The sequence below is a fragment of the Wyeomyia smithii genome, chromosome 3 (assembly GCF_029784165.1).
Source record: "Wyeomyia smithii strain HCP4-BCI-WySm-NY-G18 chromosome 3, ASM2978416v1, whole genome shotgun sequence".
NCBI lineage: Eukaryota > Metazoa > Arthropoda > Insecta > Diptera > Culicidae > Wyeomyia > Wyeomyia smithii.
Window position 1 is genome coordinate 208601594 of NC_073696.1, and position 20506 is coordinate 208622099.

A 20506-nucleotide genomic window follows, 5' to 3' on the forward strand; every position below is an offset into this window, starting at 1 on the left:
TCTTCGCCATATATTGTGACCATGCGTTTTGAAGTACTCTTAGTGTAGAATAATACCACAAATTTTTAGGAAAATCCATCAAGTCTAGCAGGAGTTATTGTACTATTTAGTATTTGGAAGTTTTTGGACATATCATTTTTAAGAGCCCATTTTACCCCACTTAACCTCAATGAAAAAAATTGAAATTTTGCAAAACTTCCTACCTTGAATAGACAAACAAACGCTGAAAATTTTAGCCCAATCGGAGAACATCAAAACAACATGCGGTTGCGCCTCTCGCGAACTGGTTCTTAACTTCAAAATTTGTCAAAAAACAACATTTTTCAAACGGGTCGCAAATGTCAATTCGGGCGTTTCCGGATGAGATATTAGCAAGGGTGTGTTTGTGATGATTTGAACTTCCAAATTTTCGAAGATTATATGATCGGATTCCGCGAGATTTGATAACTTTTTTTAATATTGAAAACGCTCGAAAATACATAAAAATCACTAGTTTCGAAAACTTCTCAAGAGTAGTTATAATTTTTAATTTTGGAATTTCTGTCAACCAGTTTATTAGCATTGAACATAAAGAACTCATTTGCTGCAAAATATTGCTCAATTGACTTTTTTTGACATTTGACACAAGTTGTTACTATAAATGGCTCGATCTTTAAAAAAATGCTTGAAAATTTGTCAATATTTATAGTTCTCCCAGCATATGTAAATACCGTTTAACGTAAATCGAGTGATGGCATTTTGTGAAGATTTTATTTAAGCTGCTGGAAAAATATAGCGGCACCAAAAAACTTCAAAAAACTTTATTCTTATTCTGGTCAGCTTTTTCTTCTAGGTACTCCTCTGTGCAGCGACTGAAGTGCATCGAGAGTTAAAAATAATAGCAGGAGGGTGGTAATCAAGACATGGTGGTATCAAAGACATGGTACTACGTAAATTATTATTCATCAAACTCGTCAGTTATACAATAATGTCAGTGCGGATATTGTACGCGGTCCAACCATTTATGTAATAACTGAATGAAGTTTGCCGTTGAATTAATCGACCTTTACAAAGCAATCCTACTGTGATCAGAAGCCACTGCAAATGCGCTGAATTTGGTTTGAAAAATATATAACACTTTATTTGAAAAGATCTAACGTCTTTTAAAAAGACGGTTATAGTTTGACATAAGAGCAGAATTTTGAACGTCATACTCTTGTCTACCACCAATTAATTTCAGCACGAACAGAATTTTCCCCCCGTTGCACATCAGCAATATGCAACACGCAACAGTTGCACTCTTGATATCTGCTTCCATCCGACATGAGAAAAACTTGGTTGTTCTTCTGCCAAGCCGCAACACGACACAATACGTATTATATTGTTGCGCTCGTGAGACCTCTATCAGTCTGTCCCGCTGGATGCCAAAACGAGATGAGATTCATTTTTCATTTTTTTTCGGTTGCGAAACTGGGACAGACTATGGGAACTTGAAAAAAGGCGGAGTAGTCAAAGGATAGTTCTGAAATAAACATGCCAATAATTATACGAAAAGTTTCGGTAAAATTTCACCTATCGACAAAAACCTTAGTTTTCAGCATCTGTTTAGTGAAATTAACATGGCACACTGGGCCAAGAATGGTATCTAGCAGAACGAATTTATTAGCGCTTTCAAGAATTAATCAATCAGTTTTTTATCTTTTATCCCTTTTACGATTCCGTCACCGAGTTGAAGGTATCCTGGGAATTCTTACTAAGGATTCTCTGCGTGTTAGTAAGGGGTGAAAAGTAAAATTTGCTTCATTACAGCAAACTGAAGAAAAGAAAGTAGTGGGGACTTACCAGTCATGCTTCGTCGACTCGGCAGAAAAGTTTATGCTATGTATTTGGTGGGACCAGGTCGGTGTTAATTAATATGAGCTGTTGAAACCGAACGGAGCCGTCACTCGGGAACGGCATCGACTTCAATTGCTGCAATTAAGCCGAACACTGCCCGAAAAATGGTCACAATACTAGCAGAGGCCTGACAAGTGATTCTACTGCATGACAATGCTCGGCCTCATACTGTCAAAGTCGGTAAATATTACATAGAAACGCTCAAAAGCGAAGGTCTATCTCATCCGCCATATTCTTAGATATTGCGCCGTCTGGTTATCAATTGTTCCATTTGACGACTCATGGTCTGGCTGATCAGCAGTCCTGCCCACATGAAAACATCGAAAAATGGTTGAATGAACAGTCTCAAAAGACAGTGAACAATCTCAAAAGACGACATTTTCATCGCAACGGTATTCAAGCATTACCAAAAAGATGGAAAAAGTTGATAGCGATGGGCAACACATTGAAGGATTTATAAGCAACTTTTTTTTAAAATAAATTAAATTTTATTAAAACAAACAACGAGGATTTAATTGCCTGTCTAACAGCTTACTGTGTCTTCGAACGCTTGAAATCATATTACCTTCTCATACTCTTTCATTCCGTTAATTACAAATGGCTGTAGTAATCGTAAAACTGTTGTATAGAGCAGATTCCGATAGCCGGTTAAAAACCATTATCTGAAATGGTAAAAATTGCCATGATATGTTTCTTTGTGTACAGATTGTGTACAGACTTGTCAAAAGAACTACGTAGGGAGAGAGCAGTTAAAGAGTGAACCATGTCGACTTTACATTTTATGCTTTACATATAATTATTGCCCTAAATTGCTGTTAATTACTGAACTGTCTTGTAATCAACTGAGTAGTTTTGAAAATGATTCAAGTTTAGAGTTTGGTGGAAATTGAAACATTAGCACAAAAAATAGTTTGGAATGAAAATGTTTTTTTTCTGGTTGATGCTTCTGTTTGCAAACATTCGTTATAAAAGTTGACAGCTCTTTCAAGCTTCTGTCCCGATATGAAAATGATACATTTTTGGCATGCAAAGTTTCATAGGTGTGTTGAATTATGGCTAACTATGTTTTCTGCATGTTTAATAAATGTGGAAGCTCGAGGTAAGATGTGATAGTATGCATTAAAAAAAAATCTGCAGTGCATATTAAACATTTTGAAAGCAAATTCAAGCACGCGTTATTAGGGGTTAGTTTAGCATAATGCAAATATTATAGTACAGGTAAAATAGATTCTATCATGGCTTAGTTCAACCCAAACAAACAACAGAGTAGCGAGAAAAGTATAGAGCATCACGAAAACCGCTATCAACAGAAATGACAAACGCTAATAAATACCTTCATCTTTTTCGTCGCCAACCGGAGTGGCCAAATCCTCGTGCTGTGTGCTGAACCCGATCCAGCCTTTTTCTTCGACCACATCGCTCTGGATGGCCGCCTTTCCGCGGCTGATGGTGGTGTTCTTTTTCAGCGCAGGTGCCTTGGGCGAGAGTGTCGCAGCCGGTGTGGGACCCGCCTTTTTGGGTGACTGCTTGGGGGAGGGCCGAGGAGATACTACTGCTTTCGGTGCTAGCTTTGACGGTTCGAATTCGTCAACGTTGAGGATTTTATGATGTTCATCGAAGCTTACGCGACGTGGTGACGAGTGTTTCTTTTTCCCAGCAGAAAGCTCTTCGGAAGACGATCCAATTGAGACGCTGCTTCGTTCTTCGGGGATCACTTCGAAACGTTGGGTGTACTTTCCGCTGTTGGCCGAGCGTTTTGGGGTACTACTGTTGGGTGGGGCGTTTTTACGAACACTCGGAGATCGCTTGCCCTTCTCTTTTAGTTCTTCTGGAGTTTGAATGAATGTTACTCCTACGTCATCTGGGTTCGACAAGGCCTCCAGCAAGTAATCAGCAATCATACGATCGACTTTCGGTGTACCGCCAGCGGTGGAAAGGGGACTGTTTTCTCTTGAATTATTACTTCTTCTGTTTCGTCCCCACCGATAAATGGGCACAGGTATGCGCGATCGCTTCGGACCAGAACGGCTTCCAGCGCTTTTTGCCCGTTGTCGATTTCTAGAAACACTACTGCGTGGAGCGCTATCACCACACTCTACGATCTCAAGGATTTCGATATGTGTGTCTCCCTCTTGGATCTCCGTCTTCTGGTACATTCGCCTTGGGCCACCCTCAATGTCGGGGGTCAAATCCGCTTGCTGGTAAAGTGTCATGTGTTGAACATCCTTTAGGACTTGTTTTCTTTTGGTTTCAATAGGCGTTTTGCGAGGTGTCTTTGATGATGCTGTTGTTGTCGCAGTGACGGAACGGCCGGAAGACTTTGTCGAGGCTGGTGGAATCTCAACAGATGTACGAGCTTGTCTTCTCTCCGCAGCTTGACCCCAGGGGCTTTTGGTAGCTTTCTTCGCGCTTGACGTGCTTTCACTGGAACCTGCGCCGCCAGCAGCCGGATTTTGAATTTGCATATTTCCGCGTGCATCGATCTTGTAGGATTCCAACAAACCCAACTCGGTTCGAAGAGCATTAGTTTTTTTCTTGGCCTTCGGTAGTCTGGCTGCATAGGAACCGGAGGTTTGGCCAAAAATACGTTTCTTGTCTTCTGGAGCGATATGTTCCTTGCGACCAAGCGCTCGATCGATGGTGCTTATAACTTGGATCGCTGGTTCTCCGTAGAACTTTTTTTGCTCGATCTTCCGCATCATTTTTCGATGACGTTTCTGATTCTCCTGCTCCCGTTTCCAGACCATCATTCGATGACGACTATTTAGCCGTTCCTTGATCAGAAGCGGCATCGTATCGGCAACTACAATATGCTCATCGATTATCACAGCGGTATCCTGAATAGGCACGAAGAAGGCTTCTCCTTTTTCGTGACGGGGTGACTTTTCCGAGAGTGTGGTTTCCGATTTTGTTGTACTTTCTGCAGCTGCCGGAGGTTGAGTGAGGCTCTTTTTTCGATCATGGCGTCTTCGAGGCGTAATTTCCACCTCATCTAAACTGTCGACTAGGCTCGTAGTGTCCGAGTCGGAACCGTTATTACCCAGTAGATCATCAAACTCTTCCTCGGCTGAAGTATTTGAGGGTTGAACTTCCATCGATTCCGTACGGGGAAATGCCGAAATGCGAGACACTATGATAGATCTGGAGTTTGCGTTTCCGCGGTATGTTGATCCCGTTCCAATTTTACTGATAATCTGCATCTCCGGTTCCGAAGCAATATCCGTATGATCGGATGGGTCGGTTTCAAGACCGTACGCAGGAAAGTAATATTTTCCATTGAGGTCAATTTCCGATGGTCCATCAGACTCCCGAGAACCATTCTTTGGTACTAAATAGAAACCGTTAGCATTGTGCTTTTTCTCCCCATTTTTCTTGCGTATATAATTGATTGCAAGCTTTCCGCCTCCCTCCATGGAATTATTATTCACACTATCTTCATTTTCTTTTTCATTCTCTTTATAGTGTCTGCTGAGTGGTGAATTACAAACAACTCCACCCCCACCGTTGATGTATTTCTCTGGCAGTTTATGTTTCATTTCATGGCCATTTACAAGTTTGCTGTCACCTTGATCGTACATTTGACCTTTCTCCCCCTGCTGATTGTTGTTGGTTAGGTCACCACTCGCAGTCCACTCGGCAGCACTATTAGCGAACACTTCTTTCGTATCTAGAAGGTTGTTCAAATTATCAACCAACAAATTCGATATGTACTCATCCAATTGTTCGTCCTTTTTCAAATAATCACCACCCGTCAACGCTGTCAACTCATTTGCCTCCCGCACACACTTCTCATTAGTGCCATTTCTCACACTTTCACTATCGGTACTTTCCCCGGAAATACTAACCGCACTACTACTTGCGTTGCTACTACGCCGCACAATTTGTTTTTTCAGTGGGAAATGTTCGCCATTCGAAAGTTTTTCACTGACCTTCACAGCACTAGCTCCTGGTGGCGCACTACTAGCAATAATCTCAGCACGTTTTCCAGGATGTACATCAGTATCAATATCACCCCCGCGCTGAGCAGCAATTTCCCGATAAGTTTCACCAGCATTATCTTTGCGGGCATACGCTTCTTCCTTAAGAAACTCACTGAGATCACTTTCGTTATCCTGAACGTTTAAGTTCGTACTGCTGGCTTCTTCGTCGGGGTCGACTTCTTGCTCGTTATCGATTAACGCACTCTCTTCACTGCCTTCAAGGATAACGCCAGTGCTGCCAGCTGGACCAGACGGTCGAGCACAATCCTGAGACACTATCGATGATGAGGCACTACTAGAAAGATCTGCTTCGTCTAGCTCAATGTCGTTGGTTATACCGGTGGCATTATCCTGTAAACCATTCATGAAGACGCAGTTTCGCCTGTTCCGGCCATTCACCAATCCTTCTCTACGTCGTAGCAGCGCGTTATTTGAAATTTCCGATTTCGAATCTACACTGTTCTCTACTAAACCCTCACTGGAGACCAAATTTCTTCCCGGGCTACTGATTTCACTCACTTTCTCCCCGTTGTCGGATTCGTTCTGCAGATTATTGTTTCTCACCGAGGTCACCAATCGAAGCCTTTTCGGAGATTCCTCGATTAACTTTCCGCTTCTAGCGTTGCTCGCGTACTGACTTTCCAACTTCGCACATTCCTTACAAGAGGTAGTCGAGGTTGTCACAGAACTACTTCCACCCTCGCTGCTGGCTCCGCTCCCGTCACCAGCTAGCCCTTCTGGAGGAATAATGCTTTCAATGCTGTAAATTCTTCGCGGCGTTCGCCTTAACGGTGGTGACCAGCTCCCTGACCGGTCGTACCGTCGCATTTCTTTGCTCCACATTCTTCGCAGTAGGGTGGATTTTCTCATCGAAAAATCGGCGGCAGCACCCGCACCTAACACGCAACCTCCTCCCAGTGCACCTGCGCCCACCCCGTTGACCACCCCATTGCTACCGACAGGACCAATATAGTTATTATTATTGTTGTTTGTGCTACTATTTATACCAATGACACTACTACATTTTTGGCTACGACTAATACCACCTAGAGACGTCTGGCGTCGGCTCATCGTGACCAAGTTAGACTCGGACCCGGTGGATGCCAGCGTTTGGAAATGGTTCCCATTGCTGCTAGGTGCGGCCTCCAGGCTGTTGGCCGCTCGCGTAATCGATTTCCGCTGAACTAGAGCCGGAGCTGCCAGCGGTGATTCGGGTTGCTTTCGGCTGCCTGCCGGGGATTCTCTGCTTCTGGCGCGTGTCATTGGCCCACCTCGCCGATGCGGACTTTCTTGTTGCTGCTGGTACTGCGGCGTCGGTGGAGTTTGGCTGTAACATGGCGAGGGGCAGTAGTAGTTTTTGTTGCTCATGCTAATGCTGTTGTGGTTGGTGTCGTGCGGCTCATCGTATGATTTCTGCTGAGCCAAAGTGTGCCTGCGGAAAGGGATGGGGAAGGTCGGAACCAGTGTGGCAGAGGGTGGAAGAAACAAATGTAGAATGAGAGAAGCAAAGAAATCAAATGATTAGTACTGTAACATGAACCATTGAAATTGCAAGGAGGAGATTGGGCGAAGTAGATAGACGAAGTACATTGGTTTCATATGTAAAGCACAGCAAATTTTTTATTGTTTTGTGTTTGCACTTAATTTCTGTTGCTGCTGATTGGTGCTAAAAATTCACTTTTACAATAAATCCGGTGAAATGAATCATTTAAAAACGAAAAGTTGCATTCTATTCAAAATTTTAGTGTTGTATGCAGAACAAAAACATTTCGTTGGAAATTTATTGCGTACTAGTAATGATTAGCTCCTAATTGCATGTTTATTATGCATGTCCTGAAACTGAAGTAAGTTGAATTTGTTCCAAGCGTGTTTTGAAAATATCAGATAATATTATCTAATTTTTGAATGGTTCCATAATAACGTTAGCTAGCAATTCCGAGCGAGACCGTTATAAAAATACTAAAATATCAAATTACACATTCCAGCGTAACGCGACACCATGAGGAACCGACTTTGTTGTACATTTAAGGCTGGATATTAGAAATTATCTCAAAGAGCATATGATTTAACAGGACGTAAATAATGCCAACTATATGTTCTTTCTTACGACTGGTTGGTTTAGCAATTTAGATAGTTGTATCATGTACTGCAGCCCGATACATTTCGTAACGCGACACCATCGCTGAATTTCGCTTTTTCAACCTTCGATGGCATACGTTCAGATATCTGCTCTGCTGTAAGTTCTTGAACCCTGCTTTCTTCTAGACATTTGTTCCGGAGACAAAATCCAACAAAATGACATATTACAACATAGAAAACACTGAATTTTCAGCGAAATGCTCCCAAAACTATTTCGGTGTGTCAATGGTGTCGCGCTACGCAAAACAGTCTCCTGCAAATGGTGTCGCGTTACGAAAATGCGAGCTTTGTAAATGTGGGCATCGTGATTTGTTTTTAGTCATATTATCTTTGGCAAAGTAGTTGTTTAGGTAAATACCAACATATTTATGCTATGACATTTACATTTAGTTCAAATTTACGCCGATGGGGGCGTTTCAGATTTATATTATTTTACCACTAATCGTACTGAGAATGGTTTCCTTCATAAAAAAGTTATGTCTCTTTCAGATTTTAATTTTTTTATATAGTTTTCCTTGAAGTCAAGAGGAAACAAGTAGTTTATGCAAAGCTATCATTCATCACCCTCCACTTTTCGACTGGCAAACAAAATTAGCTGTAAATTTATGAAACAATAGGCCCTTTTACTGAAGCCTCGGCGAGCAACTCGTCTCGTTTGGATTTTCCTGCTTCAATCTTACTCAAAATTGCACTCAAATTGCAAATTTGTTGAGGTTTCCAAGATAAAAATATCAAAATGTACTTGAAGTAAGAAAAGATATGTGAAAAACACGAATGAATCCGTTTTTTGGGGTTTGTTGTAGCTTGTGTGTTGGAATATTAGGTAGTGTCGTAACCATCAGATATTGAGTGAGTTGGGTAGGAATGTTGTTATTTTATAATGTACCTAGAGTTCGATGAGTTTGAATGAATGTTGAAAAGCTTTTTCTATTGCTTTATTAAGGTGGCTGTCAGCTACAGGCTGGTTCGCCACCGTGTGTTGAAAAGGTAGTATTCAGCAACTCCCCATGGAACGAAGTGAAGTATAATTCGCCTGGTTGTTTTCGTGTTTCGGAGGGTTTAGCATTAAAGACCAACGAGTTTCCATCGTTTGATATTTAGGTATATCGTTTGGGTATAATACGTTTTCAATTTTTGACTAGAAGGTAAAACATTACCAGAGTATATGTAGTGTACGTTAGGTTTCTGTTTTATTCTCTGTCATGTGGCAAATCCATCAATATCACATTAAATATGTAAATAAATCGAATGAATGATGTAACTATATCAATCGATAGTAAGTGTTCCATCTGGAAATGCACAAAGGTGATAGGCAGATTTGATTCCTTTAACTGAGGAAGAAGACTCCCATAGGTTTTCACGGGAGTTTAGGGCGATAATTTCCGAAGGTTTAATTTCTACTGTTCGGATACCCGGAAGGTTATTCTGGCAAATGCGTATAAAATCCGCAGCGTTGTTGACAGCATCAATTCTAAAACCCCGTGCCAGGGTTTTGTCACGAACGACCATCTTCGCTTTCCCACCAACAGCGTCGCAGAGTCCTTTACCATGCCGAATATGTTTTTAAATAGTGAGTATCTTATTTTTGATGTGTTTTTCGTAAATAACATGGTTGGTTGAAGCAGTATTTTTGCCAAAAAGCAAAGAAAACTAGACACACCTAGCAACTGAATCAATTGCTTAAGAAACAACATACCTATGTCTATTAAAGGTTAAAATAGTCAAATACACTGTGTTTCCTCAATTTATTTTAGTTTTCAAGAACAAAGATATTTTTACATTTTTAATGTTATCTGAAAACCATTCTGGTATTTTTCCATGGGTTTTTTGTTGGCATTGAATATAAATTGATCTAATTCCAGTGAAAAGCAAACTCCTCACTTATAGGTGGATATAATTTGATGCAGATGACTATTATTTATCATGATTCCATGTTGTATTATCAATATACACTGACAAAAGCTCAAAAACTCGTTTTTGGTAACTTTATAAAAACACATAAAATTTTCGTAACGCGACACCATAACTTTGACCCTATTGTAACTTTGAGTGGAATGCTCCAATTTCACATACCAGCATATGCTGAGAAAGGCCTCATCGAGTACTAAGAAAATCTTGAATACTATTTTTCTACAGTTTGTAACATCTGCACAATACGAAAAAAACTACTATTTTTGTAACGCGATACCATAATAAAGGACCTGTTTTTCAATGACCTACCAATTGAATCTACTAAATAGCAGCAACAACTGCGTTTAGGCCATGAATACGTCCATAAAAACCCTTTACTTTCTGATGCATCACATACCCATAGCTACAAAATAGTATCATTTGAGCATATTTTTCAAAAATAATGTCAAAACTATGATTTTATTAATCTTTTATGAGTGTTTTAATTCAATCATTTAGTCAAGTTTTGCATGTAAATTTAAATGAAACAAACGTTTTCCGTGAAGTTCAATTAATCCTCTTTCACATACACAACAGTTCTAAGTCAAATATGCAGTTTGAAATTTGGATGTCTTGGCGTAGATGAGCTAGGAATGTGTCTATAGAGGCCTTCGACTTCGACCGGCGGCAGACCTCGCACACGCTGGATGTGTGCTGTCGACGAGGATGCCAGAGCAACGGGTGTAAGGGGAGACTAGAGAGGAGCAGCCCAGAGGACCGAGTTTTGTGGAGGCGTATTCTGGATTCGGTAAAGGATCTAAACGGTCTGTCGCCATAAAAGTAAGTAAGTAACAATGTATTTTTTTGCAAGAGGTTTGCTCGATTGGGGCTAATCAATTTAATGGGGTGAAGCGGTAAATTTCAGCGATAATGCTCTTTCAACTCTCTTTTTTTATTATTAATAGGTAACTCTGAAGAGAAGCATTGACTGGTAATGAGAAGCGTTGATATTGAATTGCCATTTACCGATGACACGGGATGATTTCAGAACGCTTGTTATTCTCCGCTCCGCACAAACTGCAATCAAGCAAAGAAGAAATAACGGTCCGAACATACGCTATAGCTATTAGCAGTAGCCGTATGGTTGAAAGTAAACGTGACACGTTAAATAGCCTCTCCAGCTGGTCTCGAGGTACGATGCTGGCCTAACAAGCCAGTCGTCGTAGGTTCGAGTCTTGACTCGGGCGAGACTCGGGCGCAATTGTCCTGTACACTTAACGGTTGGCTGCGAAGTCTGCGTATAGTAAACAGAAGGTCAAGCTCCGAATCGGAATGTAGCACCAAGGCTTTGCTTTGACATGTTTTATCCGGATAAAAGTACTAACGTGTCCGGACATGTTCAACCATGCTATGCAGTGCTGCGGTTTGTTTTTAGTTTTTAAATAGTTTATTTGACACGGCACGATACAATTTATGTTTAACTGAGCCAAGTACATTTTTTTTTTAAATTCTAAATTAGCAGGGAAAAGAGGGAGGCCTTTTTTTATTCTCGCGGCCGACTACGAGCTAGTGGGGATTTAAGGTGAGAGGAGGGGTGTTACAATTTTGTTTTTAACTATTTTATATTACAGAATGTATTCATTTGTACGTGGCTAACCAGTGATGTTCTATTTGAGCAGTTTTGGTCTGAGGTGTCTGCGTAAACATAGAGATGCCGAGTCTTCGTTTTAGTGTCTCCAGCCGGGTGTATCATTCTCTTTCAGTTTGTGACAGAAATTGTATTCTAGCAAATAGATAAAAGAAATCAAATTTTAATGCCAGCATTTTTTATAAACCCGTATAGCTGTGTCATGTACTGGAGATCACCGCTTCCCAGAATGTCTCTAACGGGTACGTTCGGTTGTTTTCCTCGGGCCCGAAGGGAATCTATAAGCTCAGACCTAACACCACAGAATTCGGTACACGACCAAACAACATGCTCGATGTCATGGTAGCCATCGCCACAAACGCAGTGATTACTGTCTACAAGCCCTATACGAAAGAGATGCGTGTTTAACGTATAGTGATTGGACATAAGTCTGAACATCACGCGAATGAAGTCCCGACCTACATCCAACCCCTTGAGCCATGCTTTCGTCGATACCTTAGGAAAAATGGAATGTAGCCACCGTCCCAGTTCATCTGAGTTCCATGATGATTGCCAACTGTTGAGTGTTCTCTGACGCAAAATGCTATAAAATTCATCATAGGCAATTGGTCTTACATAAATATCGCCATCAATAGCACCCACCTTAGCTAAAGCGTCAGCCTTTTCATTGCCCGGAATGGAACAATGAGAAGGGACCCACGCTAAGGTAACCCGGTAATTTTTATCTGTTAAAGCTGTATTTTCCCCAGGAAATACGGGGTGTGCTTCACAGTCTTCATCGATCGCAGAGCCTCAATGGCACTGAGACTGTCTGTGAAGATGAAGTAGTGGTCTATGGCAGGGTTTCGATGATCCCAAGAGAGTACTGAATGGCAGCAAGTTCTGCGACGTACACGGAAGCAGGAGCATCGAGTTTGTAGGAGGCGGTAAAATTTTCGTGGAAAACACCGAAGCCAGTGGACTCATCTAGATTAGATCCGTCAGTGTAAAACCCTTATCATAACTAACATGTTTACACTTATTGCAAAAATTTTTAGGGATCTCTTGGGGTCGCAATTGATCCGGGATACCAGAAATGTCTTGTTTCATGGTGGTGTCGAAGAATATAGCATTATTAGAAGTATCTAAAAGTACGACATTGGAGGAATCGTATGAAGAAGGATTAATATCTTGAGCCATATAGTCAAAATATAAAGTCATAAATCTGGATTGAGATTGAAGGTCGACCAACCTCTCGAAATTTTCAATTACTAATGGGTTCATAACTGTGCATCGAATTAGCAACCGGTAAGAGAGATTCCAAAAACGATGTTTCAACGGAAGAATACCCGCTAGCACTTCAAGACTCATCGTATGGGTCGACTGCATGCAACCTAAGGCAATACGCAAACAACGATATTGTATTCGTTCCAGTTTGATCAAATGTGTGTTTGCTGCGGAGCGGAAGCAGAAACACCCGTACTCAATTACAGACAATATCGTTGTTTGATAAAGCCTTAGAAGGTCTCCTGGGTGGTCTCCCCACCAGGTTCCGGTAATCGTACGAAGAAAATTAATCCTCTGTTGGCATCTTCGTTTCAGATACCAAGCCCAGGTGCATTTAGAGTCGAACCAGACCCCGAGATATTTAGCGACTAAAACCTGAGTGATTGTTTTACCCGTTAGTAGGAGCTGCAGCTGAGCTGGGTTATGCTTCCTAGAAAAAACGACCAGCTCAGTTTTCTCCGGAGAGAATTCGATACCCAGCTTAAGAGCCCATTCAGACAAATTGTCTAAGGTATCTTGCAATGGTCCTTGCAGATCGTTAGCCTCGCTTCCAGTAATGGATACAACGCTATCGTCTGCAAGTTGCCTTAGCGTGCATGAATTTGCAAGACATTTATCGATGTCATTGATGTAAAAATTATATAAGAGAGGGCTTAAACATGAGCCCTGGGGAAGACCCATGTAACTAATTCGGGAAGTTGTCGAATCACCATGTGAGAAATACATATGCTTTTCTGACAACAAATTGAGCAAAAAATTATTCAAATTTGGTGAAAGTCCCTGCGAATGAAGTTTCGCGCTTAAAATTTCTACGGAGACAGAGTCAAAAGCCCCCTTAATATCCAAGAACGCAGGAGCCATTTGCTCTTTTCGAGCAAATGCGAGTTGAATTTCAGTAGAAAGCAACGCTAGGCAATCGTTCGTCCCTTTGCCCCGGCGAAAGCCAAATTGAGTATCTGAAAGTAAACCGTTTGTTTCGACCCATTTGTCTAACCGTAAGGGGATCATTTTCTCCATTAATTTCCGGAGGCAAGAGAGCATCGCAATCGGCCTATATGAATTGTGATCAGAGGCAGGTTTCCCGGGTTTCCGAATAGCAATGACTTTTACCTCCCTCCAGTCATGCGGAACAATATTTGGCTCAAGAAACTTGTTGAACAAATTCAACAAGCGTCTTTTTGCAGAGTCGGGTAGATTCTTCAAGAGGTTGAATTTTATTCTATCTAACCCTGGAGCCTTATTGTTGCACGACAGGAGAGCCATTGAAAATTCCAACATCGAAAATGGGGGCTCTTCCATAGTTACTAAAAACGCGTCGCAAAAGGTTTTCTGTTCCGATACAGAGTCCGGACAGACCTTTTTGGCAAAATCGAGTATCCAGCGATCTGAATACTCCTCACTCTCATTCGAAACGTCACGGCTCCGCATGCGCCTGGCGGTATCCCAAAGAGTGCTCATCGCTCTTTCCCTCGACAACGCGTTTACGAACCGCCGCCAGTATCCGCGTTTTTTCGCCTTTACTAAGCTCTTCATCTGCCTGCCCAGTGCCTCGTACTTTCGAAGTAGGTTGACAGTGCCGTACTCGCGGTAGTCCTTATACGCCGCGGACCTTCGCGCGTACAGCTCAGAGCACTCTTTGTCCCACCATTTGTTGGGAGGGCGCTGTCTAATCGTTACCCCCGGTATCGGTTTCGTCTGAGCTTGAGTAGCGGCGTCGATTATCAAGCCAGCTAAGAACGCGTATTCTTCCTCCGGAGGAAGTTCCTCGTGAGTCTCGATAGATTCCGCTATAATAGACTCATAACGCTTCCAATCAATATTACGTGTAAGGTCGTAGGAAATATTGATTGGGTTCGGGGGAGTTGAACCATTAGCAATTGATATAACGATTGGAAGATGATCACTACCGTGGGGATCGTTGATTACTTTCTACTGGCAATCTAACGCTAGTGATGTCGAGCAGAGGGATAGGTCAAGCACGCTTTCACGTGCTGGAGGATTAGGTACACGTGTCACAGATTAAAGAAGATCGGTTGTCGTCGTACAGTGACCCCCATAGCGAACAGTGAGAGTTAAAATCTCCCAAAATCAAAAAAGGTGCGGGAAGCAATTCTGCTATATCAAGGAGTTGCTTCTGTTCAATCCGCGTGGATGGGGGAATATATAACGAAACAAGGCAAAGGTCTTTTCCATTCATATTCGTTTGAATGGCAATAACTTCAATATTCGAGATCGGGGGGTGGTCGATTCTGAAAAAAGAATAGCACTTTTTGATCCCTAAAAGTACCCCTCCACCGTGTGAGTCTCGATCTCGACGAATGATGTTGAAATCGTGGAAATTAAGTTGGTCATTTGAATTGAGAAAAGTTTCACAGAGCGCGAACGCATCACAATTGTATGTGTTTATCAAATACGCTATAGCTATTAGCAGTAGCCGTATGGTTGAAAGTAAACGTGACACGTTAAATAGCCTCTCCAGCTGGTCTCGAGGTACGATGCTGGCCTAACAAGCCAGTCGTCGTAGGTTCGAGTCTTGACTCGGGCGAGACTGTTAGTGTCAGTAGGATCGCAGCGCTAGCCCCGCAATTGTCCCGTACACTTAACGGTTGGCTGCGAAGTCTGCGTATAGTAAACAGAAGGTCAAGCTCCGAATCGGAATGTAGCACCAAGGCTTTGCTTTGACACGTTTAATCCGGATAAAAGTACTAACGTGTCCGGACATGTTCAACCATGCTATGCAGTGCTGTGGTTTGTTTTTAGTTTTTAAATAGTTTATTTGACACGGCACGATACAATTTATGTTTAACTGAGCCAAGTACATTTTTTTTTAAATTCTAAATTAGCAGGGAAAAAAGGGAGGCCTTTTTTTATTCTCGCGGCCGACTACGAGCTAGAGGGGATTTAAGGTGAGAGGAGGGGTGTTACAATTTTGTTTTTAACTATTTTATATTACAGAATGTATTCATTTGTACGTGGCTAACTAGTGATGTTCTATTTGAGCAGTTTTGGTCTGAGGTGTCTGCGTAAACATAGAGATGCCGAGTCTTCATTTTGGTGTCTACAGCCGGGTGTATCATTCTCTTTCAGTTTGTGACAGAAATTGTATTCTAGCAAATAGATAAAAGAAATCAAATTTTAATGCCAGCATTTTTTATAAACCCGTATAGCTGTGTCATGTACTGGAGATCACCGCTTCCCAGAATGTCTCTAACGGGTACGTTCGGTTGTTTTCCTCGGGCCCGAAGGGAATCTATAAGCTCAGACCTAACACCACAGAATTCGGTACACGACCAAACAACATGCTCGATGTCATGGTAGCCATCGCCACAAACGCAGTGATTACTGTCTACAAGCCCTATACGAAAGAGATGCGTGTTTAACGTATAGTGATTGGACATAAGTCTGAACATCACGCGAATGAAGTCCCGACCTACATCCAACCCCTTGAGCCATGCTTTCGTCGATACCTTAGGAAAAATGGAATGTAGCCACCGTCCCAGTTCATCTGAGTTCCATGATGATTGCCAACTGTTGAGTGTTCTCTGACGCAAAATGCTATAAAATTCATCATAGGCAATTGGTCTTACATAAATATCGCCATCAATAGCACCCACCTTAGCTAAAGCGTCAGCCTTTTCATTGCCCGGAATGGAACAATGAGAAGGGACCCACGCTAAGGTAACCCGGTAATTTTTATCTGTTAAAGCTGTATTTTCCCCAGGAAATACGGGGTGTGCTTCACAGTCTTCATCGATCGCAGAGCCTCAATGGCACTGAGACTGTCTGTGAAGATGAAGTAGTGGTCTATGGCAGGGTTTCGATGATCCCAAGAGAGTACTGAATGGCAGCAAGTTCTGCGACGTACACGGAAGCAGGAGCATCGAGTTTGTAGGAGGCGGTAAAATTTTCGTGGAAAACACCGAAGCCAGTGGACTCATCTAGATTAGATCCGTCAGTGTAAAACCCTTATCATAACTAACATGTTTACACTTATTGCAAAAATTTTTAGGGATCTCTTGGGGTCGCAATTGATCCGGGATACCAGAAATGTCTTGTTTCATGGTGGTGTCGAAGAATATAGCATTATTAGAAGTATCTAAAAGTACGACATTGGAGGAATCGTATGAAGAAGGATTAATATCTTGAGCCATATAGTCAAAATATAAAGTCATAAATCTGGATTGAGATTGAAGGTCGACCAACCTCTCGAAATTTTCAATTACTAATGGGTTCATAACTGTGCATCGAATTAGCAACCGGTAAGAGAGATTCCAAAAACGATGTTTCAACGGAAGAATACCCGCTAGCACTTCAAGACTCATCGTATGGGTCGACTGCATGCAACCTAAGGCAATACGCAAACAACGATATTGTATTCGTTCCAGTTTGATCAAATGTGTGTTTGCTGCGGAGCGGAAGCAGAAACACCCGTACTCAATTACAGACAATATCGTTGTTTGATAAAGCCTTAGAAGGTCTCCTGGGTGGTCTCCCCACCAGGTTCCGGTAATCGTACGAAGAAAATTAATCCTCTGTTGGCATCTTCGTTTCAGATACCAAGCCCAGGTGCATTTAGAGTCGAACCAGACCCCGAGATATTTAGCGACTAAAACCTGAGTGATTGTTTTACCCGTTAGTAGGAGCTGCAGCTGAGCTGGGTTATGCTTCCTAGAAAAAACGACCAGCTCAGTTTTCTCCGGAGAGAATTCGATACCCAGCTTAAGAGCCCATTCAGACAAATTGTCTAAGGTATCTTGCAATGGTCCTTGCAGATCGTTAGCCTCGCTTCCAGTAATGGATACAACGCTATCGTCTGCAAGTTGCCTTAGCGTGCATGAATTTGCAAGACATTTATCGATGTCATTGATGTAAAAATTATATAAGAGAGGGCTTAAACATGAGCCCTGGGGAAGACCCATGTAACTAATTCGGGAAGTTGTCGAATCACCATGTGAGAAATACATATGCTTTTCTGACAACAAATTGAGCAAAAAATTATTCAAATTTGGTGAAAGTCCCTGCGAATGAAGTTTCGCGCTTAAAATTTCTACGGAGACAGAGTCAAAAGCCCCCTTAATATCCAAGAACGCAGGAGCCATTTGCTCTTTTCGAGCAAATGCGAGTTGAATTTCAGTAGAAAGCAACGCTAGGCAATCGTTCGTCCCTTTGCCCCGGCGAAAGCCAAATTGAGTATCTGAAAGTAAACCGTTTGTTTCGACCCATTTGTCTAACCGTAAGGGGATCATTTTCTCCATTAATTTCCGGAGGCAAGAGAGCATCGCAATCGGCCTATATGAATTGTGATCAGAGGCAGGTTTCCCGGGTTTCCGAATAGCAATGACTTTTACCTCCCTCCAGTCATGCGGAACAATATTTGGCTCAAGAAACTTGTTGAACAAATTCAACAAGCGTCTTTTTGCAGAGTCGGGTAGATTCTTCAAGAGGTTGAATTTTATTCTATCTAACCCTGGAGCCTTATTGTTGCACGACAGGAGAGCCATTGAAAATTCCAACATCGAAAATGGGGGCTCTTCCATAGTTACTAAAAACGCGTCGCAAAAGGTTTTCTGTTCCGGTACAGAGTCCGGACAGACCTTTTTGGCAAAATCGAGTATCCAGCGATCTGAATACTCCTCACTCTCATTCGAAACGTCACGGCTCCGCATGCGCCTGGCGGTATCCCAAAGAGTGCTCATCGCTCTTTCCCTCGACAACGCGTTTACGAACCGCCGCCAGTATCCGCGTTTTTTCGCCTTTACTAAGCTCTTCATCTGCCTGCCCAGTGCCTCGTACTTTCGAAGTAGGTTGACAGTGCCGTACTCGCGGTAGTCCTTATACGCCGCGGACCTTCGCGCGTACAGCTCAGAGCACTCTTTGTCCCACCATTTGTTGGGAGGGCGCTGTCTAATCGTTACCCCCGGTATCGGTTTCGTCTGAGCTTGAGTAGCGGCGTCGATTATCAAGCCAGCTAAGAACGCGTATTCTTCCTCCGGAGGAAGTTCCTCGTGAGTCTCGATAGATTCCGCTATAATAGACTCATAACGCTTCCAATCAATATTACGTGTAAGGTCGTAGGAAATATTGATTGGGTTCGGGGGAGTTGAACCATTAGCAATTGATATAACGATTGGAAGATGATCACTACCGTGGGGATCGTTGATTACTTTCTACTGGCAATCTAACGCTAGTGATGTCGAGCAGAGGGATAGGTCAAGCACGCTTTCACGTGCTGGAGGATTAGGTACACGTGTCACAGATTAAAGAAGATCGGTTGTCGTCGTACAGTGACCCCCATAGCGAACAGTGAGAGTTAAAATCTCCCAAAATCAAAAAAGGTGCGGGAAGCAATTCTGCTATATCAAGGAGTTGCTTCTGTTCAATCCGCGTGGATGGGGGAATATATAACGAAACAAGGCAAAGGTCTTTTCCATTCATATTCGTTTGAATGGCAATAACTTCAATATTCGAGATCGGGGGGTGGTCGATTCTGAAAAAAGAATAGCACTTTTTGATCCCTAAAAGTACCCCTCCACCGTGTGAGTCTCGATCTCGACGAATGATGTTGAAATCGTGGAAATTAAGTTGGTCATTTGAATTGAGAAAAGTTTCACAGAGCGCGAACGCATCACAATTGTATGTGTTTATCAAATACGCTATAGCTATTAGCAGTAGCCGTATGGTTGAAAGTAAACGTGACACGTTAAATAGCCTCTCCAGCTGGTCTCGAGGTACGATGCTGGCCTAACAAGCCAGTCGTCGTAGGTTCGAGTCTTGACTCGGGCGAGACTGTTAGTGTCAGTAGGATCGCAGCGCTAGCCCCGCAATTGTCCCGTACACTTAACGGTTGGCTGCGAAGTCTGCGTATAGTAAACAGAAGGTCAAGCTCCGAATCGGAATGTAGCACCAAGGCTTTGCTTTGACACGTTTAATCCGGATAAAAGTACTAACGTGTCCGGACATGTTCAACCATGCTATGCAGTGCTGTGGTTTGTTTTTAGTTTTTAAATAGTTTATTTGACACGGCACGATACAATTTATGTTTAACTGAGCCAAGTACATTTTTTTTTAAATTCTAAATTAGCAGGGAAAAGAGGGAGGCCTTTTTTTATTCTCGCGGCCGACTACGAGCTAGAGGGGATTTAAGGTGAGAGGAGGGGTGTTACAATTTTGTTTTTAACTATTTTATATTACAGAATGTATTCATTTGTACGTGGCTAACTAGTGATGTTCTATTTGAGCAGTTTTGGTCTGAGGTGTCTGCGTAAACATAGAGATGCCGAGTCTTCATTTTGGTGTCTACAGCCGGGTGTATCATTCTCTTTCAGTTTGTGACAGAAATTGTATTCTAGCAAATAGATAAAAGAAATCAAATTTTAATGCCAGCATTTTTTATAAACCCGTATAGCTGTGTCATGTACTGGAGATCACCGCTTCCCAGAATGTCTCTAACGGGTACGTTCGGTTGTTTTCCTCGGGCCCGAAGGGAATCTATAAGCTCAGACCTAACACCACAGAATTCGGTACACGACCAAACAACATGCTCGATGTCATGGTAGCCATCGCCACAAACGCAGTGATTACTGTCTACAAACCCTATACGAAAGAGATGCGTGTTTAACGTATAGTGATTGGACATAAGTCTGAACATCACGCGAATGAAGTCCCGACCTACATCCAACCCCTTGAGCCATGCTTTCGTCGATACCTT

General features: G+C 42.3%; 1 protein-coding gene across 15 annotated transcripts in view; it reads right to left on the reverse strand.

Moving 5' to 3' along the window:
- LOC129731420 (uncharacterized) overlaps window positions 1–20506 on the reverse strand; it is a 195682-nt gene that overhangs the window by 34054 nt on the left and 141122 nt on the right. For all 15 annotated transcript variants that reach the window (XR_008729018.1, XR_008729016.1, XR_008729017.1 and 12 more), the window contains one exon: window positions 3209–7287. Coding sequence is in view for 10 of the 15 variants with exons in the window: in XM_055691400.1 (XP_055547375.1) it covers window positions 3209–7287 (4079 nt within the window). In the remaining 5 variants the exon portion in view is untranslated. The remainder of the gene's footprint in view (window positions 1–3208; window positions 7288–20506) is intronic.